The sequence below is a fragment of the Mya arenaria genome, chromosome 14 (genome assembly GCF_026914265.1).
Source record: "Mya arenaria isolate MELC-2E11 chromosome 14, ASM2691426v1".
Classification (NCBI taxonomy): domain Eukaryota; kingdom Metazoa; phylum Mollusca; class Bivalvia; order Myida; family Myidae; genus Mya; species Mya arenaria.
Window position 1 is genome coordinate 20,792,434 of NC_069135.1, and position 21,596 is coordinate 20,814,029.

The 21,596-nt window shown below is 35.6% G+C and overlaps 1 protein-coding gene across 1 annotated transcript in view; it reads left to right on the forward strand.

Moving 5' to 3' along the window:
- Nucleotides 1-3,604: 3,604 nt before the first annotated feature.
- LOC128217607 (uncharacterized) overlaps nucleotides 3,605-21,596 on the forward strand; it is a 32,049-nt gene continuing 14,057 nt past the window's right edge. The window contains exons 1-14 of the mRNA XM_052924854.1: nucleotides 3,605-3,766; nucleotides 6,860-7,749; nucleotides 8,308-8,397; nucleotides 9,283-9,448; nucleotides 9,774-9,946; nucleotides 10,637-10,732; nucleotides 11,033-11,292; nucleotides 14,136-14,484; nucleotides 15,066-15,227; nucleotides 16,577-16,691; nucleotides 19,501-19,728; nucleotides 19,925-20,102; nucleotides 20,639-20,867; nucleotides 21,361-21,494. Of these exons, the coding sequence (XP_052780814.1) occupies nucleotides 6,861-7,749; nucleotides 8,308-8,397; nucleotides 9,283-9,448; nucleotides 9,774-9,946; nucleotides 10,637-10,732; nucleotides 11,033-11,292; nucleotides 14,136-14,484; nucleotides 15,066-15,227; nucleotides 16,577-16,691; nucleotides 19,501-19,728; nucleotides 19,925-20,102; nucleotides 20,639-20,867; nucleotides 21,361-21,494 (3,069 nt within the window). The 5' untranslated portion in view covers nucleotides 3,605-3,766; nucleotide 6,860. The remainder of the gene's footprint in view (nucleotides 3,767-6,859; nucleotides 7,750-8,307; nucleotides 8,398-9,282; nucleotides 9,449-9,773; nucleotides 9,947-10,636; nucleotides 10,733-11,032; nucleotides 11,293-14,135; nucleotides 14,485-15,065; nucleotides 15,228-16,576; nucleotides 16,692-19,500; nucleotides 19,729-19,924; nucleotides 20,103-20,638; nucleotides 20,868-21,360; nucleotides 21,495-21,596) is intronic.

Genomic DNA, 21,596 nt, shown 5'->3' on the forward strand with positions numbered 1-21,596 from the left:
CATCAATCACTTCGACAAACTTTTTTTCAAAACAATGTTTTGACAGTGCTCCGTCAGACGGCCGTAATATGAAAAGGTTTGTCGAAGTGTTTTAAGAAACTAAACTCTCAATAAAACTCTGGTAAGACAGTAGACGGGGCTCCCTAAGCGGCGGAGACTGCGCTATGATTCAATAAAAATGGTGAAGAAATAGTGAAGTTATCTTGGTTTAAAGTCTTCATTCAAGGCAAAATATTGCCTTACGACGTAGCATCTATGACACAATTTATCACGTGGTATACACACACTGTACATATAAGAGAGATATTTAAATTTATTTTTGTTCTATGTTGGTTTTAGTATAATAAATGCATTGATTCATCTGTAAGGTCTGCATTCTACATGCCCGTCTGGATATTGTATAAATAAATCTGGAATCTTTAAAAGTTTATCTTAAAACAAAGGTTTTGTCAAATGTGAATGCGCATACCATATACTACCTTAAGTACATTGCAACATCCCCTTCGAGATGCAGCGGATTTGTTTAATAATGGATCGAGATGCTTTTGTGGATAAAGTAATATCAAATAGTGGATCAAGACACATTTGTTTATAGTGTCATATCAAATAAATGATCAGGACCCTTCTGTGGATAGTGTCATATCAAATAAGGGATCGCGACCATTCTGTAGATATTGCTATTTCAAATAAGGGATCGAAACCCTTCTGTAGATAGTGTTATATCAAATAGTGGATCGAGACACATATATAGATAGTCCCATATCAAATAAGGAATCGGGATCCTTCTGTAGATAGCGTCATAGCAAATAAGGGTTCGAGACCTTTCTGTAGATCGTGTCATGTCAAATATTGATCGAGACACATTTGTAGAAAGTGTAATATCAAATGGTAAATCGAGACACATCTTTAGATAGTGTCATATCAAATAAGGGATCGAGACACATCTTTAGATAGTGTCATATCAAATAAGGGATTGATACCCTTCTGTAGATAGTGCCATATCAAATTAGGGATCGAGACTCTTCTGTAAATAGTGTCATATCAAATAAGGGATCGAGACACATCTTTAGATAGTGTCATATCAAATAAGGGATTGATACCCTTCTGTAGATAGTGTCATATCAAATAAGGGATCGAGACCCTTCTGAAGATAGTGTCATATCAAATAAGGGATCGAGACACATCTTTAGATAGTGTCATATCAAATAAGGGATCGAGACCCTTCTGTAGATAGTGCCATATCAAATAAGGGATCGAGACACATCTTTAGATAGTGTCATATCAAATAAGGGATTGATACCCTTCTGCTGATAGTGCCATATCAAATAATGGATCGAGACACATCTTTAGAAAGTGTCATATCAAATAAGAGATTGATACCCTTCTGTAGATAGTGCCATATCAAATAGTGGATCGAGACACATCTTTAGAAAGTGTCATATCAAATAAGAGATTGATACCCTTCTGTAGAAAGTGCCATATCAAATTAGGGATCGAGACTCTTCTGTATAAAGTGTCATATCAAATAAGGGATCGAGACCCTTCTGTATATAGTGTCATATCAAATTAGGGATCGAGACTCTTCTGTAGATTGTGTCATATCAAATAAGGGATTGATACCCTTCTGTAGATAGTGCCATATCAAATAGTGGATCGAGACACATCTTTAGAAAGTGTCATATCAAATAAGGGATTGATACCCTTCTGTAGATAGTGCCATATCAAATAGTGGAACGAGACACATCTTTAGAAAGTGTCGTATTAAACAATGGATCGAGACAAATCGGTAAATAGTGTCATATTAAATAATGGATCTATACGCTTTTTTAGAAAGTGCCATATCATGTAATAGATCGAAACACTTCTGTGGATAGCGTCATATCAAAATTTGGATCGAGACACCTCCGTATATCAGATATATATACTTAATGGCACTGACATAATATCTTAAGATTTGTTTAAGAATTCATAATTGTGTAATAATGCAGCAAACTTTTAGCCCAGTATACAAACCCTAAACCATTAAGCAGTTAGAAAATAACAGAAAAAACATATAAAAATAATGTAATAATATGTTGCGAAACTCTTAAATCTCTTTTACAAAAAAATATAAAAAAATACCTTTTGTACTATTCTTTGGTATACATGTTATTTGTACGAATAAGTATGTGTTTCTTGTCCAATGTCCTTAAGGCCAAAGCGTTAGGTGTTTCTAAACAGTTTATTTGTTCACTGTGTTTGCTACTGGGCGTGTGCATGTAGTTTTCCTTATAGTATTATTACGAAGTGATTGGGAAAGTGAGAGGAAATAAAATAAATGAAGGTGAACGAGATAAGGTTCATTGGAAACATATTATCATAACAGTTTATGATGAAAATTTGAATATGATCTGGGAGTAAGATTACAGATGTATTATTGGTCACAGATATGATGAACAATTGATATCTTTCATTGTCGAATTGCAAGTACATTTTAACTTCTACGGTTTGCGGTCTGGATCAGAATAGCTCACTATGATGTATGTGAGTATGTGTTGCATCTAATCATTTCCAATACTTATTGTGTTACGTACTCACATCCATAACCATTAGTAATGACCCTGAATGTAAGTTGGGTTCATTTGCGGGTGACAGTACGATTCCTTTTGCTCGTAAAGTACCCAGAGTCATATATTTTAAACGTGGCAATGTTTTGTGTTATATGTTCGTTATCTGTATATCTTGGCATAACTGAATTTTTTATATTTGGTTCTAAACAAAAATAAAATATGTTAAAAACTTTAAAACCGTGTATACTGGTCACGATATTGAATCCTCACAGTGTGTTAAGTATCAAGTTTTACTGCTTACAGTTCTCTATCAAAAGCAATTTTTGTTTATAGTTTTGTTAGCAGAGTAAACCCACGTCTCAAGTGTCCAAATGAATCCTTGTACGGTATCTCATCAGAATATGTTCAAGCCTTGTAGCTTTTATGGCATTTAATTTAAATCTCAAATATGAAAACATTGGAATTTCCTGGATTTTTCAGTTACATTAAAGATAATTTTCATACTGAGCACTAATATTCAAGTATTTATTAACAAATTTAAATCTGGTCCGTAGTGTCCCTAAATCTGGTCCGTAATGTCTGGTCCGTAATGTCCATGGTCCGTAGTGTCCGTGACCCAATACCATTCCCTTCAATTCTTGTCTGTCGCCTTCGGTAGTGACTGATTTATTGAGTTTATGTCTTATGCAAAAATTAGGTTGACTATACAGTACACTGCATGACATCAGGGATATCATTAATGGTTCTCAGAGAAGGAAGCGATCCGCCATTTCTGATCAATTTATTGTAAGGGAAGTAACTACTGCGTGGCGCTTAACACAAACAATTATCTTTTAAATGTTGTGGTGTAACCTTTTTTAAATGCTTACATCATAAATATGAAAAAATACAGTTTTATTTATCTGACTTAAATGTCAAAAAGAAAGTGTTTCTACGCCGATTTTTTTAAACATCTTTTATATAATAGCGTTTTCAAATAAGAGTACATTTATAAAATATTGAAATCATTCGTAATTTTCTTTTTAAGAATCGTTGATGTAAGCGGTTTCCTTTGTTAAAATACCGAAAAATGATAATTTTTCCTAATTTGTTATGTAATTAAGATCAACCATTACCTTAATAGTCATGGAATGTATTTCATAAGAAGGCCAATAGAAACTTCATTTGAAATAGGACATTAATATATTCTTATTTGTTATAAACGGTTACATACTCAGGTAAATTATCAGACATCATATTGTGTTCCCAATTTTCCTGTTAATACTGTTTCAAGTTCATGAAATGTTAAATTAAGAATAGTTGTCATATCTTTTAGGATGATCCTTAACTGTGTTCTCTGATGTATAGAAAAGATGAAATAAGAAACAATAAAATTAAATGTAACAGATTTCAGTTGCGGGGAGTATTAAAGACTATCAAACTGGGAAGTTGATCAGCTGAATCAGAGCTTTCCCTGGGTTTATCCGGGCTAAAAAAAGCTTGATTGATGGTTTATAATAGTTAACACCCAGTAATAGTTTATGGTTTCCAATCATGTTTATGTAGCTGAATTTATATGTACATTTTTCTATATAAAGCTCTTTCTGTGAATCAGTGACATTTAAAATATTTAATTAGTTAACCGTCTCCGTGGCCTAGTGGTTAAGTGTCCGCCTACAGAGCGGGAGGTCGTGGGTTCGATCCCTGGCCGCATTTTACCAAAAGACTTTAAAAGTTGGTACAAATAGCTCCCTTGCCTGGCGCTTGGAAATTTAAAGGGTAGTGCTTAGAAAAGTGGTGTACTAAGTACTGGTTTAACCCAGGAAAATACCCCATGTATTGGTGCTTTACACTTAGCACGTAAAAGAACCAAGGGTTTTCTTCCAAAAAGAGCTAGGGTATAGCACCCCGACTTCCTTGTATCCCACCACTGTCTCTTCAGCGTGCTGCCCCTTCAGCAAAAACAAAGGACCACATTGGAAATGAGTGCTTGTACTTTCACGCATACATGTGATAACGTCCCGGACGTCCGGGATTGTCCCGGAAATCGTATCTCTGTCACGGAGTCACGGAGGGTGCATGTTTGTCCCGGAAAGTCATAAAAAAAAAACGAAAAAAAAAAATCTCTGAATCGGAATCGATTATCTTAATTTTACCAATGTAAGTCAGCTATTTTGCCTGTCCGGGACACTGGTCGTAAAACACAGGACATGTTGACACTAATCCGTTAATTGGTACGTGTGTCGTCGAGGTCATTGTCAATCACCCGATAAATGATCTATCGGCCTATTGTTGTGCTTAACGAGTGGGGGGGGGGGGGGGTTCTTGTATACAAATTCATTGTTTTCATATGGATTTGTTTGGTCTTATGAATGATAGCTTTTAATTGATGAATTGATATTTTTCACACATTTTACCAACAAACGAGCATGAAGGTAAGTTCAAAGAAAGTGACAAAATGAGTAAAAAAAAACAAAATTAAAACACGGAAAACATCCCATATTCCTTTCAAATTTCAAAGTCGATACGTCGTAATACTTTAAACAACTTACGCGTCCATAAGGAATTTTAGTGTTTTGACCTTTTTTCCGAACTATCGTGTGTATTTTTACGCCGAAATAAAACTGACGATATGGGGTTTACAGGTGGTTATATAGAGTGCTTTAATCACGTGACCATGGTAAGTCACATGATCGCTTTATACAGCCGATTGTTGACACGTCCCTCTATCAAAATTATATGCATCTCCAAACGGAAAAAAGCTCATCGACTGGAAAATCTTCTTTATCGTCTGGAAAATATTGTGTGTCAAAAATTGCAAACGTTTTAAATGTGATGAAAAAATAAATATTTTGTAACGCATGTTCTCAAAAGCGCGGGAAAACAGGTGCCTGTATAGTTGTTTATTTCCTGTTTTGATGAAACCGAAAGTAGACTGCATATCCTCCTGGTTAGCACTTCATTTAAAGCCTGGGAAAATATCTGGTGGTTTTATTTTTTCAAGAAAATGCAGAAAAAAAAACAACCATGTCAAGTAAAAAATACGTCTTGGCAGTCAAAATAGGTACATTTTCCCGACGTTAAAAACGTCTAAAATAGCCCCAGATATGCTATAGAATGCACCACAGACGTTCCCCATTTAAAAAAAATTCCGGGGGGGCATGCCCCCGGACCCCCCTAGTGTGCGTTGACATTACGACGAGTGTCCCGGAATCGACCCAATAAATTATCACATGTATGCTTTCACGGCTTATCCTTGACCGCAAGATCTAAAGAAATACATACATACAAACAATACTGGCAAATAATGCTACCTAATTTGGATGATATGGCCTAGATTAAGGATGATATGGCACAGCTTGTCAAACCACACGGCTCAGGTTGGCGAATAGTATGGCCCAGATTGCAAGACCATATTGTTTAGCCACAATGCACATTAAGGGAACTTTTTCAACATTTTGACATTTATCAAAGAGGCAGTTTTTATGGATTACATACAGTGTAGACAGATTTACCTATCTACATGAAGGTTTTTTAGTCCACCAATCTGGGCCGTTATAGATCTACTGATCTAGCCCCCTATTCAATAAAGGATCTGATTCTTTCATTTGCTTTACTATATTTTAGGTTTGATACTGGCTTGTTTTAATTTTTACAAATGTCACTAAGTAACAAAAATATAAGCCATAATTATTGATAATTGCACTTAATGACTTTTCCTTAGGCTGTAACATTCATACACCAGTCTTGGCTGTAACAATTTTTATAATCTTGGCTGTATTGTTTTTAAATACGAGTTGCATTGGTCAAGTCAATTTGTTTGTTTACCAAAAGTTTCTTCTTTCCTTTGTTGTAGTCAGTGGTCAAAATTAGTGCAAGCCCTGTACTTGTTTTAATATTTTTTTGGGCTTGCTCAAATTCACAAACACTGCTTAACCTGTAAGACCTGATGTTAGATTGAAAACATAGTGGTAAAAATGGTTAGAAGTTAAGTTAGCTTGTTTGCCAAGGCCTAAAAAAAATTTGTTTGGTTAGGGTTACATCCTTTTCAAAAATAGGTAGGGTAGGTAGGCATTTTATTTTTTTTTTATTTTTTTTTTATTAGGCTTTATATAAGAATATCATTTTTTGTCATTGGAGAATGGTGTTAAATTTTTTTTTTTTTTTTTTTCAAACTGACTATAAAAACGGTAGGGTTGGCGCCTATTCCGTAGGTAGGGTCGGGTAACCCGAACCAAATGTATTTTTTTTTTAGGCCCAAAGGTAATCATTCTCAAATTGCATACTATAATAACTATGTCTATATCATTGCACATACTGTTTTCTTCCAGAATGGAAGGAGCAAAATCCGCTGTGGTTGCTCCATCATTTGGAGATAATCAGAGTTCTCAATTTGAAGGAATGGATGCAGATTTCAGTGACGAACAGTTTGAAGATTTCACCATGGACTCTGAGTATAGCAAAAATGAAGCGTTCAAAAATAAGAAAAGTGTTGGTGCTGCAAGTTCAGTAGAGTCTTACCAAAGTTACACAGATACAGGTCAGAAATCTGCTAGGCAAAAAATGGAAACTCCGTCTTGGGACCAGATAAAATTTGGAGCGATTGGTATGAATGCGGCTGAAAATAAAACTGCAAGTGTTAAACCAGATTATGAACAAGGTGCAGAAGCAATAGCTGGTGAGACACCTGATGAAAATTTTGAAGATTTTGGTGCAGAGGGCTTTGACTATGAAGGTTACGATGATGGATATGATGATAATATGATAAATAATGACTACATTAGTCCAGAGAAAGCAAATATTGGGAGTGCTCTACCTGTACCTCAACAGCAGATATATTCACAGAATTCAAGACAAGCTTTAGACTTTGAAATGAATGTGAATAGGAAAGAAAATGGAAATACAGTGGTAAAGCCATATGAGCATGATATAGCTGATGACAGAGAAGCCATTTCTAATGAGTTAACCGATATTGGTGATGAGTTCGGTGAAGTGCTGAATGAAGTGGATGAACAAATTAGAGATACTGATGACCAGATCAAGGAAAGTGTTGATGAGTTTGCTGATGATGAAGAAGGGGAAGAGAATGATAATGATGAAGATTACGAAGAAGAAGATGAAGATGATGAGGATCTAGATAGCGATGCAGAATACACCGAAGATGATGGCGAGGATGAAGATATCAATGAAGCGCTGAATTCACTTGGCAATCTCGCTGCAGGTAATGAATAAAATGCTTTTCCAAAACTCTCATTCATTAATATACTTAAAAAAAATTCAGTCACCAGAGTACCAGATCTCATTTTCATGTAAGGATCAAAGTCATATTTGCAATAACCTAAAATCTTTATAAACTGCACAAATGGCAAAAGATAAGTTTCTATCTGTGTTCATTTTAGTGCTGGCTCAATTAACGCACATATGTAGCAAAATTATGAAAATGTAATTTCCATTTATGACTAAACAGGTCGCTGCTGTTTGTAATTCTTGAAGTTATTTTATTTACAATGTAACATGTAAATGTGTTTTAGCCTGTTAGGTATTTCTATGATAATCTTAGTTTCCGCAATACATGAGGATGTAATAATCTGTTAATTTCTTTTTTAATTTAACTTCTTATGATAAAGGATGAATGGCAATGATGTACATGGGCATGTATTTACCAGGCATTCGTATGTCAAGCAAAATCTATCCCAATATAATGCTTCGTAACAACATGTTATCAATGACTGAGCAGATGGCACTGGCAATAATCAATATAACCTAATGTTTCTTTCAGATATGGATATGGAAGTGGAGGGAATGGCTGGAGAGACTGGTGAGGGGGAGGCCGGACCTTCTGAACCCTTGCAGGATCCTTCAGGGGATGGTAGGGCAATTTTAAGCTGGTGTTTGCAATTGATTTAACACTAATGGGGAGAGAGGGGTAAACCCTTGCAGGAACCGCCAGGGAATGATATGACAAATTTAAGGCTTAACACTGGTCTGATTCTTAAAGAAAAAGGTTCCGATACAGGTACTGCATGGATTTCCCTCATGTAGCAAATGTTACCAGTAGTCCCTGATTCAATTTCCTTGTCATGAACCACGGGCAACTTAAATAATATTGTACATCCATGGGACCACTGCAATAAACTTTTGTGGTATATAATGTAGTGTAATGTATCAAATTACATGTATCAGTTAGTCAACCATGAGGGTCCTTGGACTCTAAGCTGAATTGTCAAAGGGAAAAAACCCTGGTTCTGTCATAAAGCCTTGAGGTCATCAGCAGCTGCGTTGTACCAAAAGCTACATGTATGCATAAACTTAAACCCTGACTAATTTTCTATTACTTGAATATGTTTTCATGGAACATGGTACTCAAAATCATGATAATAATGCATTTGTGTGGACATCCCATCTCTGTGGTTGAAAATTGTTGACTAATGCTTTTTGTTTAACTGAGCATTTGCAAACATATACATTTGACTGCAATTAATGTTTATTCACACAAATGGAAAGAGAAATGCGGCTTGAAAAATTGATACAAAATTCAGTTAAGTACTTTGATAATGGTGCTAAACACCCTTTAAAAAAGTTATTTTCAAGAGCTTTTTGGGAGCATAGCCTTAATGGACCCCAGGCTAACCAGAGTTTGGCCCTGTACCCATGGAGGGCCTTTGCGGACCCCTTGCCCCAAGCAGATTTTTCAGATTTATGAATTCTCCAAAGATTCACCCATAAGTTGTTTATATGTGCTCTTTCCCCACAGGTGAGGCCCCAAAGGAAAAGAAGAGACGCAAACGAAAAAAGAAAGGGGACCATGCGGAGGGTGACGGGGAGGGGGGCAAACAGAAGAAGAAACGGAAAAGGAAGGGGGAGAAGGGTGAAGGAGGCGAGAAAAAGAAAGGGGATAACCATGCAAGGAAAAATATCAGGTATTCTACATTAGAGATTGATTTTTAGTTTTATTGGCTCAAGCATTGTCTCAACACATGTCTGAAAACTTAAATATTGGCAGTTTTTTTAAATTCACTGTGATTTATTTGACATATTTATATACTTGACATACACAAAACCACCATTAAATTTTCAATACTTATAGGTATATACTGATTTCTTTCTTTCTCTTGACTAAATTTTATTATTCGTTTATCTCATATTTTGAAAATTCAGCTAAATGAGTTTACATGTACATGAAGGCACTGCAGCGTCCATGTGAATTAAAGTTCTTTTGTTACGAAATGCTTTGTTTGTTTACAGGAAAATCTTAACAGAATCAAATCTCGACAAAGAGACGCTAGATGCCCAGAATGCTGAGTTGGACCGTCAACGACGTCTACAGGAGTTGAAGAGACAGCAGCTAGCAGCACTGCTACAGACAGAGAGAGAACCGAAGAAAGAAAAGGACAGTCAGTTGAAATCACTTCTCCAGTGTAAGTTTTCTGGATGCTTGCGCCTAGTAATGGAAATGTACGGTCTCACATACAATATAAATAGTTAGTTTGACCTTTTGCTGGTTCTTTAATGTAAGTGTGATTAATGAGAGTGGCCAATAATGGAAATGTTACGCCTTTCGCTACCCACATTATAAGGTGTTTCTAGTTTCGTTGTTGTTGTTTTAGCTACTGTGTTACCCCTTATTTATGTTATAAAATGTGAAAAAGAAAATATCACCAGCGGAGCCAGAGACTTAAAAGACTTTTAGGTCATGGATATTTTTGTTCGTCAGTCAGGATGCCGAACAAACTTTTAATTTACGCCTAATTGAGTTTTTTTACATGTAAAACATACATGCTATTACTATATATTGAAAGTAAAATTGTTAAAATATAAATGAACATGCAAGTCAAAGAATCTTTCTTGTTCAGAGTGAATTCAAAATAATATTCTAAACTTATCACTTTATTAAATCCTTATATGATAGTGCTTGTTTATTGGACTGATTTGTTTTCTCTTATGTTTTGTAAAACATCTCTGCATTGATTGAACAAATATGAATAACCTGGTTGATCCCGGTGTTTTGGCATCATGTCAATTCTTAATGTGTATGTATTTTCACTCAACACTGGTATTGTTTAGATAGTTTGATATTTCAAATAACTGGTTCCTTTTTGTTTGTACAGCTGCGGAAGAGGAAGCAGAGAAGACTGCTGATCATGTCATGTCCAAGGTTGAAATTAAGGAAGAACCCATAGACGATTTTATTAAACCTAGAAAAGGTAAGAAAGTTAATTTAGCAATGCGGGCTGTTTTCAGAAATACCTATTTGTTAATACTTCTTGTTAAAGCCCCTTATTTTTCGTACTTTTTTGTGAAAAATGTTTATTTATCTATCGGTTTGATCTGAATTCTTATTTTGTTCATCGATTTCCATGTGAGTCCAGTTAAGTTCTTTTTAATGAAATGCTTTGATTGTTTATAGGAAAATCATAACAGAATCAACTTTTTTTAGTTTTTAAATCATAATAAGTTTTATAAAAATGACCAAATATTTCTAATGAAAACTTTTGTCCTTACAGAAGGCGTAATTGACATCAGTAGTGGCGAGGATGACGATGATGTTGTTATGGTCCGTGATGAAGATGAGGACGAGGGTGAAGATGCTAGTGATGAAGATTTTGCTGAGGCTGAGGATGTGAATAATAGCGGGAGTCACATCAACGACCAATATAACGTGCCGGACGAGCATGGGAGGGTTCTCGTTAACGTCGGGCATCCAACATCCGATCCAGATATCTACCTCTCACCTTTGGTTGCAAAGTGTATAAAACCTCATCAGGTTTGTGATCATGAATTATTATTGTATATTTTAGTTTAATCAACCTAGAACAAATTGATAGAATTTGTAAATCTATCCTTTTCAAACATCTTAAGCCGCTTTAATTTTCTAAATTTTGTAGTGTTTGTGTCTAAGGGCTACCGTAAATGACTGGGTATTAGACGCACTTTTTTCCCTCAGATTTTGATGCAAAAAAATGCCTGCGTATAATACCCAGTAACAATTTTTTGAACTTTTTTTCTGAGGTCAATTTCAAGCCGAGAGTTTGTTTAGATTTATGTAGAAAGGGATGTTACTCGCGTCATATTGATCGAGTATATACGGGTTAAAACGGCAGTTGAAGATCGGGATACGGTAAATCGTAAGACGTTTATAATTTCAACAAAAATATTTTTCGATTAAAGTTACCGTAATTCACCTAAAAGTTCGGACACTCTAAATATTTGGACACCCATAATTATTTCCCAAAATAATTTATTTTGCGTACCTGATTTTCGGACACCCAAAGGACATCAATCATAACTTTCATAGTTACCAAGTTTCACAGACGAAGATTATTGATTTTTATCTTTACAATGCCTGGCTAGATTACCTAACCGTATACACCACTGTGACAATTTAATTAGTTACTACCCATCCTAAACGATTTATTGCCTGTTGAAAAGGAAGTGTGATATATTATTTGAGGATTAAACAAACAACAAGGGCAATCAAGGGATTAAGAAAACATCGACATGGCATGTTTGTAAAACGATCTGCCAATAAGCTTTCAAACTTGTACCACACTTATAGACTCTATGAAGCAATAATCGTACAGTTATACATTATAATCCTGCATAGCAATGTCCATGCTCTCCACGAGATCCTCGTGGGTATAACTGTAAGTTATGTGACGTCACACAGCGTGACACTTTGATCTGAAGCCGATAGAATGTGTTTATTCAGTTCAGTGCATGTATAAAATGGTGTTTTAATTAAGTTCATGAAGGATTTACACTTATAGGCGTAATAAATAAGTTTATGACCATTGATTACTACGGATAAATTAATAAGTGGTAAAAAGCAAACATGAAGAAAAAAGGCAGGTTAAACAAACATGGAAATAAGATGTAAAAATGATTATTTTCTATGTATTCGGAGAGCGAAAAAAATAATTAATTTATGGTGTCCGAACTCTTGTGAATTACGGTATTCAATATTATTTTGAATAATAAATTAAATTAAACAATAATCAAACTTACATATAAAAAAGCAAAGATGGGCACTGTCAAAATATTTTTTGCATAACATAACTTTTCATTCTCGACAGTATGGTTGTATGGTTTTAAAGATAACCATCGCCATTTTCACGAAAAAAAATTTTTTTGTCACTGTCAACAAACATGTTGGCTGAAAATGCCGGACGATTTTGACATTTTTTCTATGCGTCTTTTAACCAAAAACATAGATTAAAAGTTTTTTTCTCGGATTTTTCACAATTATTTTCCCTGCGTCTAATACCCCCTATCGTCTTATACCCAGTCATTTACGGTATTCTTGATAAGCTTAAAACCCGAAGGTGTGGGCACTTCTATATTATGCCGCCCCCTACAGAAGTAAATTTATCCTTTCGGGGTCCAAATTAGCCAAAAAAGACACCCACCCATATACTATTCAAATAATTGTCTTTCCCCGGGGGTTATATGTTTGACTGGAATAGCCCTTATACACAATACTCAAATGTTAATTCAATCTTTTCAAGTTCAAAATCACTCAATTGTTCTGTATTTATATATCGCCAGGCCTTTTAGCATGATTGTGATCATCAACATAGGGAAATTACTGCAATAATCAGATGATATTATTATCAGGGCTTTTTCCCTGTGTTGAATGCTCATGCTCATTTATTCAAATGTAAGATTGACATACCGTTAGAAACAACACCATCAATTTTTGAGACAAGCCCTTGTAGTTTTGTGTGGCTGCTCAAAGTAAAGGGAAGAGTTATGGCCCATAACTATAGATAATGCAATCTTGTTTATCAGTATCTCCAACAATTCATTAGGCATAGTCACAAAACAGGGATGTTGTGCACCTGGGTTTTGTATGTTTTGCTTAGCTTAATAGGTGTAGAGTTATAACCCCTGCCTTAGTTAAGAAAATAGCCTATAGAGCATGTATTTTCATGTCATTACTCAAAAAGTAATGAGCCAAAAGTCACAGAGCTTTACAGGAATCAGGGGGGGGGGGGGGGGTTCAGACAAATTGGGAAGAGGCCTTTGGAAAATCGAATGCATAAACGCTTCAAATTAGGAAAACCTTAAAATGCTTCAAGCTCTTTAGTTCATAATAATTGAAGATTGGCATACAATTAGAAACATACACAACCATCCATAACATCAGCACAAATAGTGATTTCATGATTATTATTTTTTCATATTTTTTTGAAAACAAGTTTCTAAAAATTAGGAGTAAATATACTTCTTATTTATTTTGGATGTAGTCGAATACCACCCCTTGCTTGAGAAAGTGATAACCCCTGACTACTTCCTGTATATAGATTGGACTCTATAAAGTTGATTATGAGTTTTTCCTTCAGGGTTATTGAAATATAATTGCAAATTAAAAATTAAAATATTTTTAAATCTTATTTGTCAATTTATTTTATATTTATTGCTAATATAAATTCTTTCCAGTTTTCACACTTACCTGGACGCTAAATTCACTGTTATCACACCATTGTGAAACAAGGCAACAGCAATGAACAAACTGTTAGACTGCCTTAACCTGTAAAAATGTGTGAAAATGAGTAATCAAATGCTTGTGGAGAACTTCATGACTAAGAGTTGTTGTTTTTTCCACAGATCGGTGGAGTGCGATTCCTGTACGACAATTTGGTTGAATGCATCAACAGATTCAAGACAAGTTCTGGCTTCGGCTGTATCCTCGCACACAGCATGGGTCTCGGGAAAACAATCCAGATGGTCGGTTTTATCGACATATTTCTCCGTCACACTGGTGCAAAATCGGTCATGGTTATTGTGCCCATAAACACTCTCGCTAACTGGTTAGCCGAATTCAATATGTGGGTCCCGGATAAGGAGACTTGTGAGAAATATAACCTACCTGAATCCGAAACTGACCCCCGTCCATATCGTACCTACCTACTGAATGATATTTACAAGAATACACCTGCGAGAGCAAAAGTTGTTAGTAAGTACCTATTTGAACAAAATACATGGAACATAATTTCAATAAAATCATTTTTTTTGCACTCGCATATACTTTGGCAACTTTATTCGAAAAAATTACAATCATTGACTCATAATCTGACCTATTAACTCAATGTTAATTAGAAGGAAAGAAAATGTGTGAAATAACACAATTGGAACTTTTTGGTTGGCACTGTTGTTTTAGTTTAGATGTTTTGTTTAAAGGAAATAAATACCGCAAATATCCTCTATGTATTTCTAAAGTAGTCTGCAGAATTGGTCACATTACCAACTGACAGGAAATGATTTGTATGCAAGTGACAGGATTAAATTGTTTGCTAGTCATCCGGGTATAACTAGTATCTACTTTATTTAATTTTCATTACATTAGACATGTATAGAGTAAAGAAGAAATGTTGACAATAAATATTTAATGTTTATACTTGAGATCACCTCAACATAAAATGCACATTGATATAAATAAATAACATTGGTATTTACTCACTGTTAAAGAAAGTTATTTTTGAATTTATTACTCCTTTTAGTAATTTGTTATACCAATAAAAATATTTCCAATTCCAGGTGAATGGTACAAGACTGGGGGTGTGCTGTTGCTTGGCTATGAGATGTATCGGCTACTCTCCAGCAAGAAGGTACATTTACAGAAGAGCAAGGGGAAAAAGAAAGTTGGATCTGATGTTATTGATGTCGAGGCCGAAGATCGGGATAAGAACCTGTTGATGAGTATGGGCTTTTTTTTTTTGGCATGCCTAATTTAATGATACGTCCATCATTTGTAAAGAATTTACCGCCCCAATAGCTCATTGGTAGAGCGGTCGCTTAGGGTGTGAAAGGTCTTAGGTTTAAAAGTACCAGTAGCTCTCTTGTCTAGTTCTGGGCATTTAAAGAGCAGTACTGGGAAGATGATGTACTCAGTACTGGTTTGACCCAGGAAAGTTCTATCCCATGTATCATTGCTTTATACCGATCACGTTAAAGAAGAACCAAAAGGTCTCTTGTATCTCACTCTGTTTCTTCATGTCTTCCAATGTCTGGATTTGACTGTGAATTGCAGTCACTTCTATCTCAAGTGATACCTTCATTGTGCCCCTTTTCAAGTCAATCAGTAGTAAAAAGTTAGGATGTAAGCTTAACATGGTTACATTAAAAAAGAGTTATTTTCTCTAGATAAAGGTTAAATGGTCAATCGTTTAGTTATGTTATTTTTTTAGTTGAATTCCCTTTGGAACTGAAAGAAAATTGTGTTGCATGTTGTAAACAGTTTAAACATTATGTTTAGAATGATATTAAAGGGATGCATTACATTTCTTTTTTAGTATCTAAAATTCTTTCTATATCACTAAGTGGGAGATTTGGTCTGGTTGTGTAGGTAATGTCTGAACAACTTTCTTATTGATTGTCATAATGGACACTGGTACTCACTTCAACCCAGGGGTAAAGATTCCTGTATGATATTGGGTCCATTGTTCAGAACGTTGTTGTCATTATGTTCAGTGATTTTTTTTTGGTGCAATTTACTGCCTTCTAGGCTGTTTCCCTTGCGAAAAGCTGTCCATTTTTTTCATTGAATTTCTTGAAATATTAACACAATCTTGACAAGACTTTGTTTTTCACAGCACTATGAATGCATAAAAAATTAAAAAAATGTATAATTGCCATTACATTAGCTATTTTGGCCTGATTTTTGTATTTTTCCCAAATTCAACATTTTTCCCCAATTTGCAAGGCGGTAAAAATAATTCCAAAAAAATTACTGATGTTGTTTACTTTTAAAATGTTACTGTATTGGAAGTCAAATTGAAATCTGCTGCACTTCTAAAGCTTTATCACCTGAAATTGTTTTGATTTAGATATGTGATCGCATTATCCAATAGTTCACGTTTGAAATTAACAATGATGTCATAAAGTATATTTTTAAGTTCAGTCCAATATCAACTAGATATATTCGTTTAATTTATATTTATTTATTTATTGAAAGCTGCTTTACAAACCATGGTGCATCATGTCCTGATATTTATGTTTTGCATATCCATTTTTTGTTTATTTTCCATATGCTGTTGCCTGTGTTTTAGATATCCATGAGGCCCTGGTCAACCCTGGCCCAGATCTGGTTGTGTGTGACGAAGGACACAGGATCAAGAATTCTCACGCTGGAATCTCTGTGTCACTTAAACAGATTAAAACAAAGCAAGTATAATTATGCATACCATAAAACATATTGTTTTTGTTTGATTCTTCATCAAACTGTCAAAGTGTTTACATAACACTAGTATTGTTATGGTCATTATCATGTAAAATGTTAATCAAAGCCAAAACTAACATGCTTGTAACACAAATTTCTAGTGGCTTAAATTATTTTAAATTTACGAGAACAATTTACTGTTATTGATGATGCATCATGGAGGATAATGTTCAGGACCAATACACACAAATATTTTGAGGCTTATTCTGATTCTCTTGCTTGAACAATAATGCTAGAAATTGCTGCATCTGTTTCAATTAAACGGTTAAAATGATCAGACACTTTTTATTTTTTCTTTCATTCATGATATCTTTAAAACATTTTTAGCTCGACTATTCGAAGAATAAGGAGAGCTATCCTAGTCACCCGAGCGTCTGCTTCGGTGTCGGCGTAACCGCTTACGTTAAAGTTTTTGTAAGAGTTTTGTACCACCTCAAATATTTTAAAAGTCCATTGACATCTGGCTTTGAAACTTTGAACACTTGTTCACCATCATGCCCCCAACCTGTACACAGGAGGAGGTAACTCTATCAAGCAGGGCTTCTCAAAGTTTGGAACTGGAATTGGTCCGGACCCATTGACCCCGCCCAACCCCCCCCCCCCCCCCCCCCCCCCCCCCCCCCCTCCCCTAAAAAAAGAAAGACCTGTTTAAAAGTCTGATTATATAGAAATGTCACACATTTTCGCGTCATTTTTTCTTGATGTGGCAAATCGTAAGAGGGCTCTAGAGCCATCATAGCCGATTTAGATAGTCATTTATACAAGCTTAATTCAAATGAAATTCTCATCAAGTTCTGCGGCGTTTCTAACAAGAACGACTGCGATCGTAATTAACTGCGGTCGGCGAGAAGCGGTCAGACAACAAAAAGTGAAACAGTATTATGATTTATTTGCTTAATTCTTCTACAGTGGGTCAACATTAAACTGATAATCTTGAAATAATAATATATGTCTAGATTTATAATCGGGGCTATAAGTTTGATATAGACAACAAATTTTTCATTACTGTGAATTGAAATGACGTAAGCGGCCCACTCAGCTTTCAGACTCTGTAGTTAATCAAGCGTGTTGCTGTTGATATCCTATATGACTAGGTTAATTAATTCGGAATTTTAATGCTTTCGCGGATTAACAATGACAATTGCATTTATCTTAAAAACCATTTTAACCAGCAATGCTTCTTTATTACAATTTAAATTTAACAGTTTGGTAATCAACAATGGGATATATCATGCACTGATTGACAACAACATAGCATATTGCCATATGAAAATATGGACTGATTTTAACACTTAATCAGGATAGCTGCAAGCACATAATTAACACATAATTTGTTTAATTGTGTCTTCTGCGACCTACCAGTATTCGTGATTGAACCAATTGCAAACGACTGCTAATTAACAGATATCCAGTGTTCACCGTTGCGGGAAAAGCAACTGGTCGCATTGGTCTGATGGTAACTAGGACACTTTTATTGTGGATAATTTTGAATGTGTGAATGACCCAAGAATGTTTGTGTACCGGTATTACAATTTCTACCATTTTTACTGACTTTTTGGACCAAAATTATAAAAAAATGAGAAAATTTTGGACCGTTTTTTTTTTCCACTTTTTGAAACTGAAATCGGTCTGGTTTGGTCAAAAACGGTCAAGAACGGCAAATTACCGGTTTTTAGAAGCCCTGCTATCAAGCATTTTGACGAAATAATGCCCCTTTTACGACTTAGAATTTAAGTTAAAGTTTGCGTACCACCTCAAATAATTTCAAAGTCTATAGACATATGGCTTTGAAACTTTGCACACTTCTTCACCATCATGTCCCCAGCCTGTACACAGGAGGAGGTAACTCTATCAAGCATTTTGATAAAATTATGCCCCTTCTTTTACTTTGAATTTACGTTAAAGTTTGCGTACCACTTCAAATATTTTCAAAGTCCGTTGACATCTGGCTTTGAAACTTCCCACGCTTGTTCACCATCATGCCCCCAATCTGTACACCGGAGGAGATAACTGTATTAAGCATTTTGACAGAATTATGCTCCTTTTTCGAATTAGAATTTACATTTAAGTTTGTGTACCACCTCAAATATTTTCAAAGTCCATTGACATATGGCTTTGAAACTTTGCACGCTTGTTCACCATCATGCCCCCAACCTGTACACAGGAGGAGTTCACCGTATCGAGCATTTTGACAGAATTATGCCCATTTTCGACTTAGAATTAACATTAAAGTTTGCGTACCGCCTCAAATATTTTCCAATTCAATTTATGTAAATATCTCAACACATCATGTATTGAATTGAAATCTAATCTTAAAGTGATCCATGCATGTTTCGCCAAAACATTTCAATCCATACACCGAATAGCGGCGGAATAGTCGAGCGCGCTGTCTCTGTGACATCTCTTGTATGATTTTAAATTCACTTCTCAGAGCCCATGTTCTCAAACTTAAACCCGAGATATCAGTGGACACAGGTCTGGATGTCTTTAAATTTCAGACTCACATACAATTATAATGTTGTTCCGTTGGACATTTGCATTAAAATGTTTTAAACAAATTCAAGAGAGGTCTAAGCCCCTTTACCCTGCTTTGAGCCAGAATCCCAGGATCCTAAAACTAAATTTTTGGGCTTAAAATTCTAGGCATGTTTTCATACCTGATGCATTGTTCTTTTATGAAAGATAGTGAAATGTTATTGCCATATTTGTTCTGTTCCTCCAAAACATTCTTTAACTTGTACATTTCTTTTTCAGGAGAAGAATAGTGCTAACTGGTTACCCACTACAAAACAACCTGATAGAATACTGGTGCATGGTGGATTTTGTCCGCCCAAATTTCCTCGGAAATAAGACGGAGTTCTGTAACATGTTTGAGCGGCCAATCATGAATGGGCAGTGTGTGGACAGTACTCCGCAGGATATGCGGCTAATGAGATATAGGGCCCATGTGTTGCATAGTCTGCTGGAAGGATTTGTGCAAAGGTAAGCTTGTGTTCAGTGCTGCTCCAATGAATTTTAAATGGTTAAATATGGAATGGTATTTATACTTGTATTCCCTGGAAAGGATGTCAATACAAAAATCAAAGGCGCCTATTTCTAGTGCATCATATACTTTCGGAAGTTGTTGCTGTAGTAGTGGCAATATTCTTTTTAAACCATTTCTATAAAACTATATCAGACGAGGCCACACAGTACTTCAAGCCGCTCTACCTCCAAAGGAAGAGTATGTTTTCAAGATCCGCATGTCGCCCATACAGCAGAAGCTCTATGATAAATTCATGGAGTCCGTGACAGACTCTGAGTCTAATGGATGGGTTAATAACAACCCTCTCAAGGCTTTCTCTGTCTGTTGCAAGGTAAGACGGATTAAAGATTTTGACCTTAACATATCCAAGCAATAGAACATGCATTAGAGTCATTTCATTTATACATATAAGTTATAACCCCCAGGGGGAAGGCACTTTACAATTATGCAACCTCCCTACAGAAGCATATTTACCCTTTTTGGGTCCCAATTAGCATAAAAGACACCCACCCATATACTATTCAAATAATTTCCCTCCCCTGTATGGAATAGCCCTTAATATCAGTTTATTGGCTGTTCTGGGGTGTTTTTTCTAAGAAAAATATCAATGTGTTTTTATAGCCTTGTCTCGTTATCTGCTTTGTTGTTGTAAAACATGTTAATGTTGGTTATAACCCATAAAGCATTTTAAGATTTATATATTTAAAGGTAAACTTATTCACATTTTGCCAGACACCATAAAGTACATATATAACAAGGCTTTTTACTCTGGCATCCATAAATTCATTTATTACATTGTTCAAACTTCATGGTTACTTCTATTTTTATCATAAAACCATTAGAATCATTCTTCACATGTATTTCTAGATATGGAACCATCCTGACATTCTCTACAACTGCATGAAGAAGAGTCTAGATGATAATGACCTTGACATTGAGACGGGAGAGCCCAAGAAGAAAGGGGGGCGGGCAGGGGGTAAGGGCAAGAAGGAGACCCCTCCGGCCACGCCCAACCCCCTTACCCCTATGGTGGCTAGTCCAGCCTCAGATACTACTGGTAGCTTTGGGTCGCAAGGAACACCAGGTGCAGTGGCAGGTAAGTTGGAATAATTCCATTTCTGAATGTATTCTAGTGATATCTTATTTGGAGTTTAATATAACTGTCATCAAACAGTTTTTATATGCCTGTTGAGAATAGTTCATTGCCTCCGGTATTTTGTCTGCTCAATAACATGATAAGCCTTTGTTCAATCATCACCAAATTTGGTTAGAATGTGTATGGGCATACTATCTGGGAGAAGTTTGTTAATCGGCCATATTGCCTCAGACACTCCATAGTTATGACCCTTGAATTTTCACAATGTTTGCTCTCTGAATTAGCTTTAGGTACAACCACTTATCACCAAACTTGGTGTCCTATAATAAGGATTGTTGTACTTTGGTACAGTTGGCCGTCTAGTTATTAGTGTAAAGTACTATGAGCGAAATAAAAAAAATCTTTGTACAAAAACAAAAAGGTTTTATATGCTTAAGTTCAGCAGTTGGAAGGTGATGAGCATAACCCTAGTTGGTTCTTTTGTACTTTCAAGGTCCCTCAACTCCTGTAGCGCCACTTGGGCCCACAGTACCAGCACCAGGAGTCCCTACTGTGGCAAACATGGTTGGACCAATGCCATTACCCAATTTTGGAAGATCATCTGAACCTACAATTACATATGACTGGGTATGTATGCTATTTATAGATTAAATACATTCCAATATTTGGATATATGTTTGCAAAATGCCAAATAAGTTTTGCTTCTTTGTAACACCTATATCTCTGGCT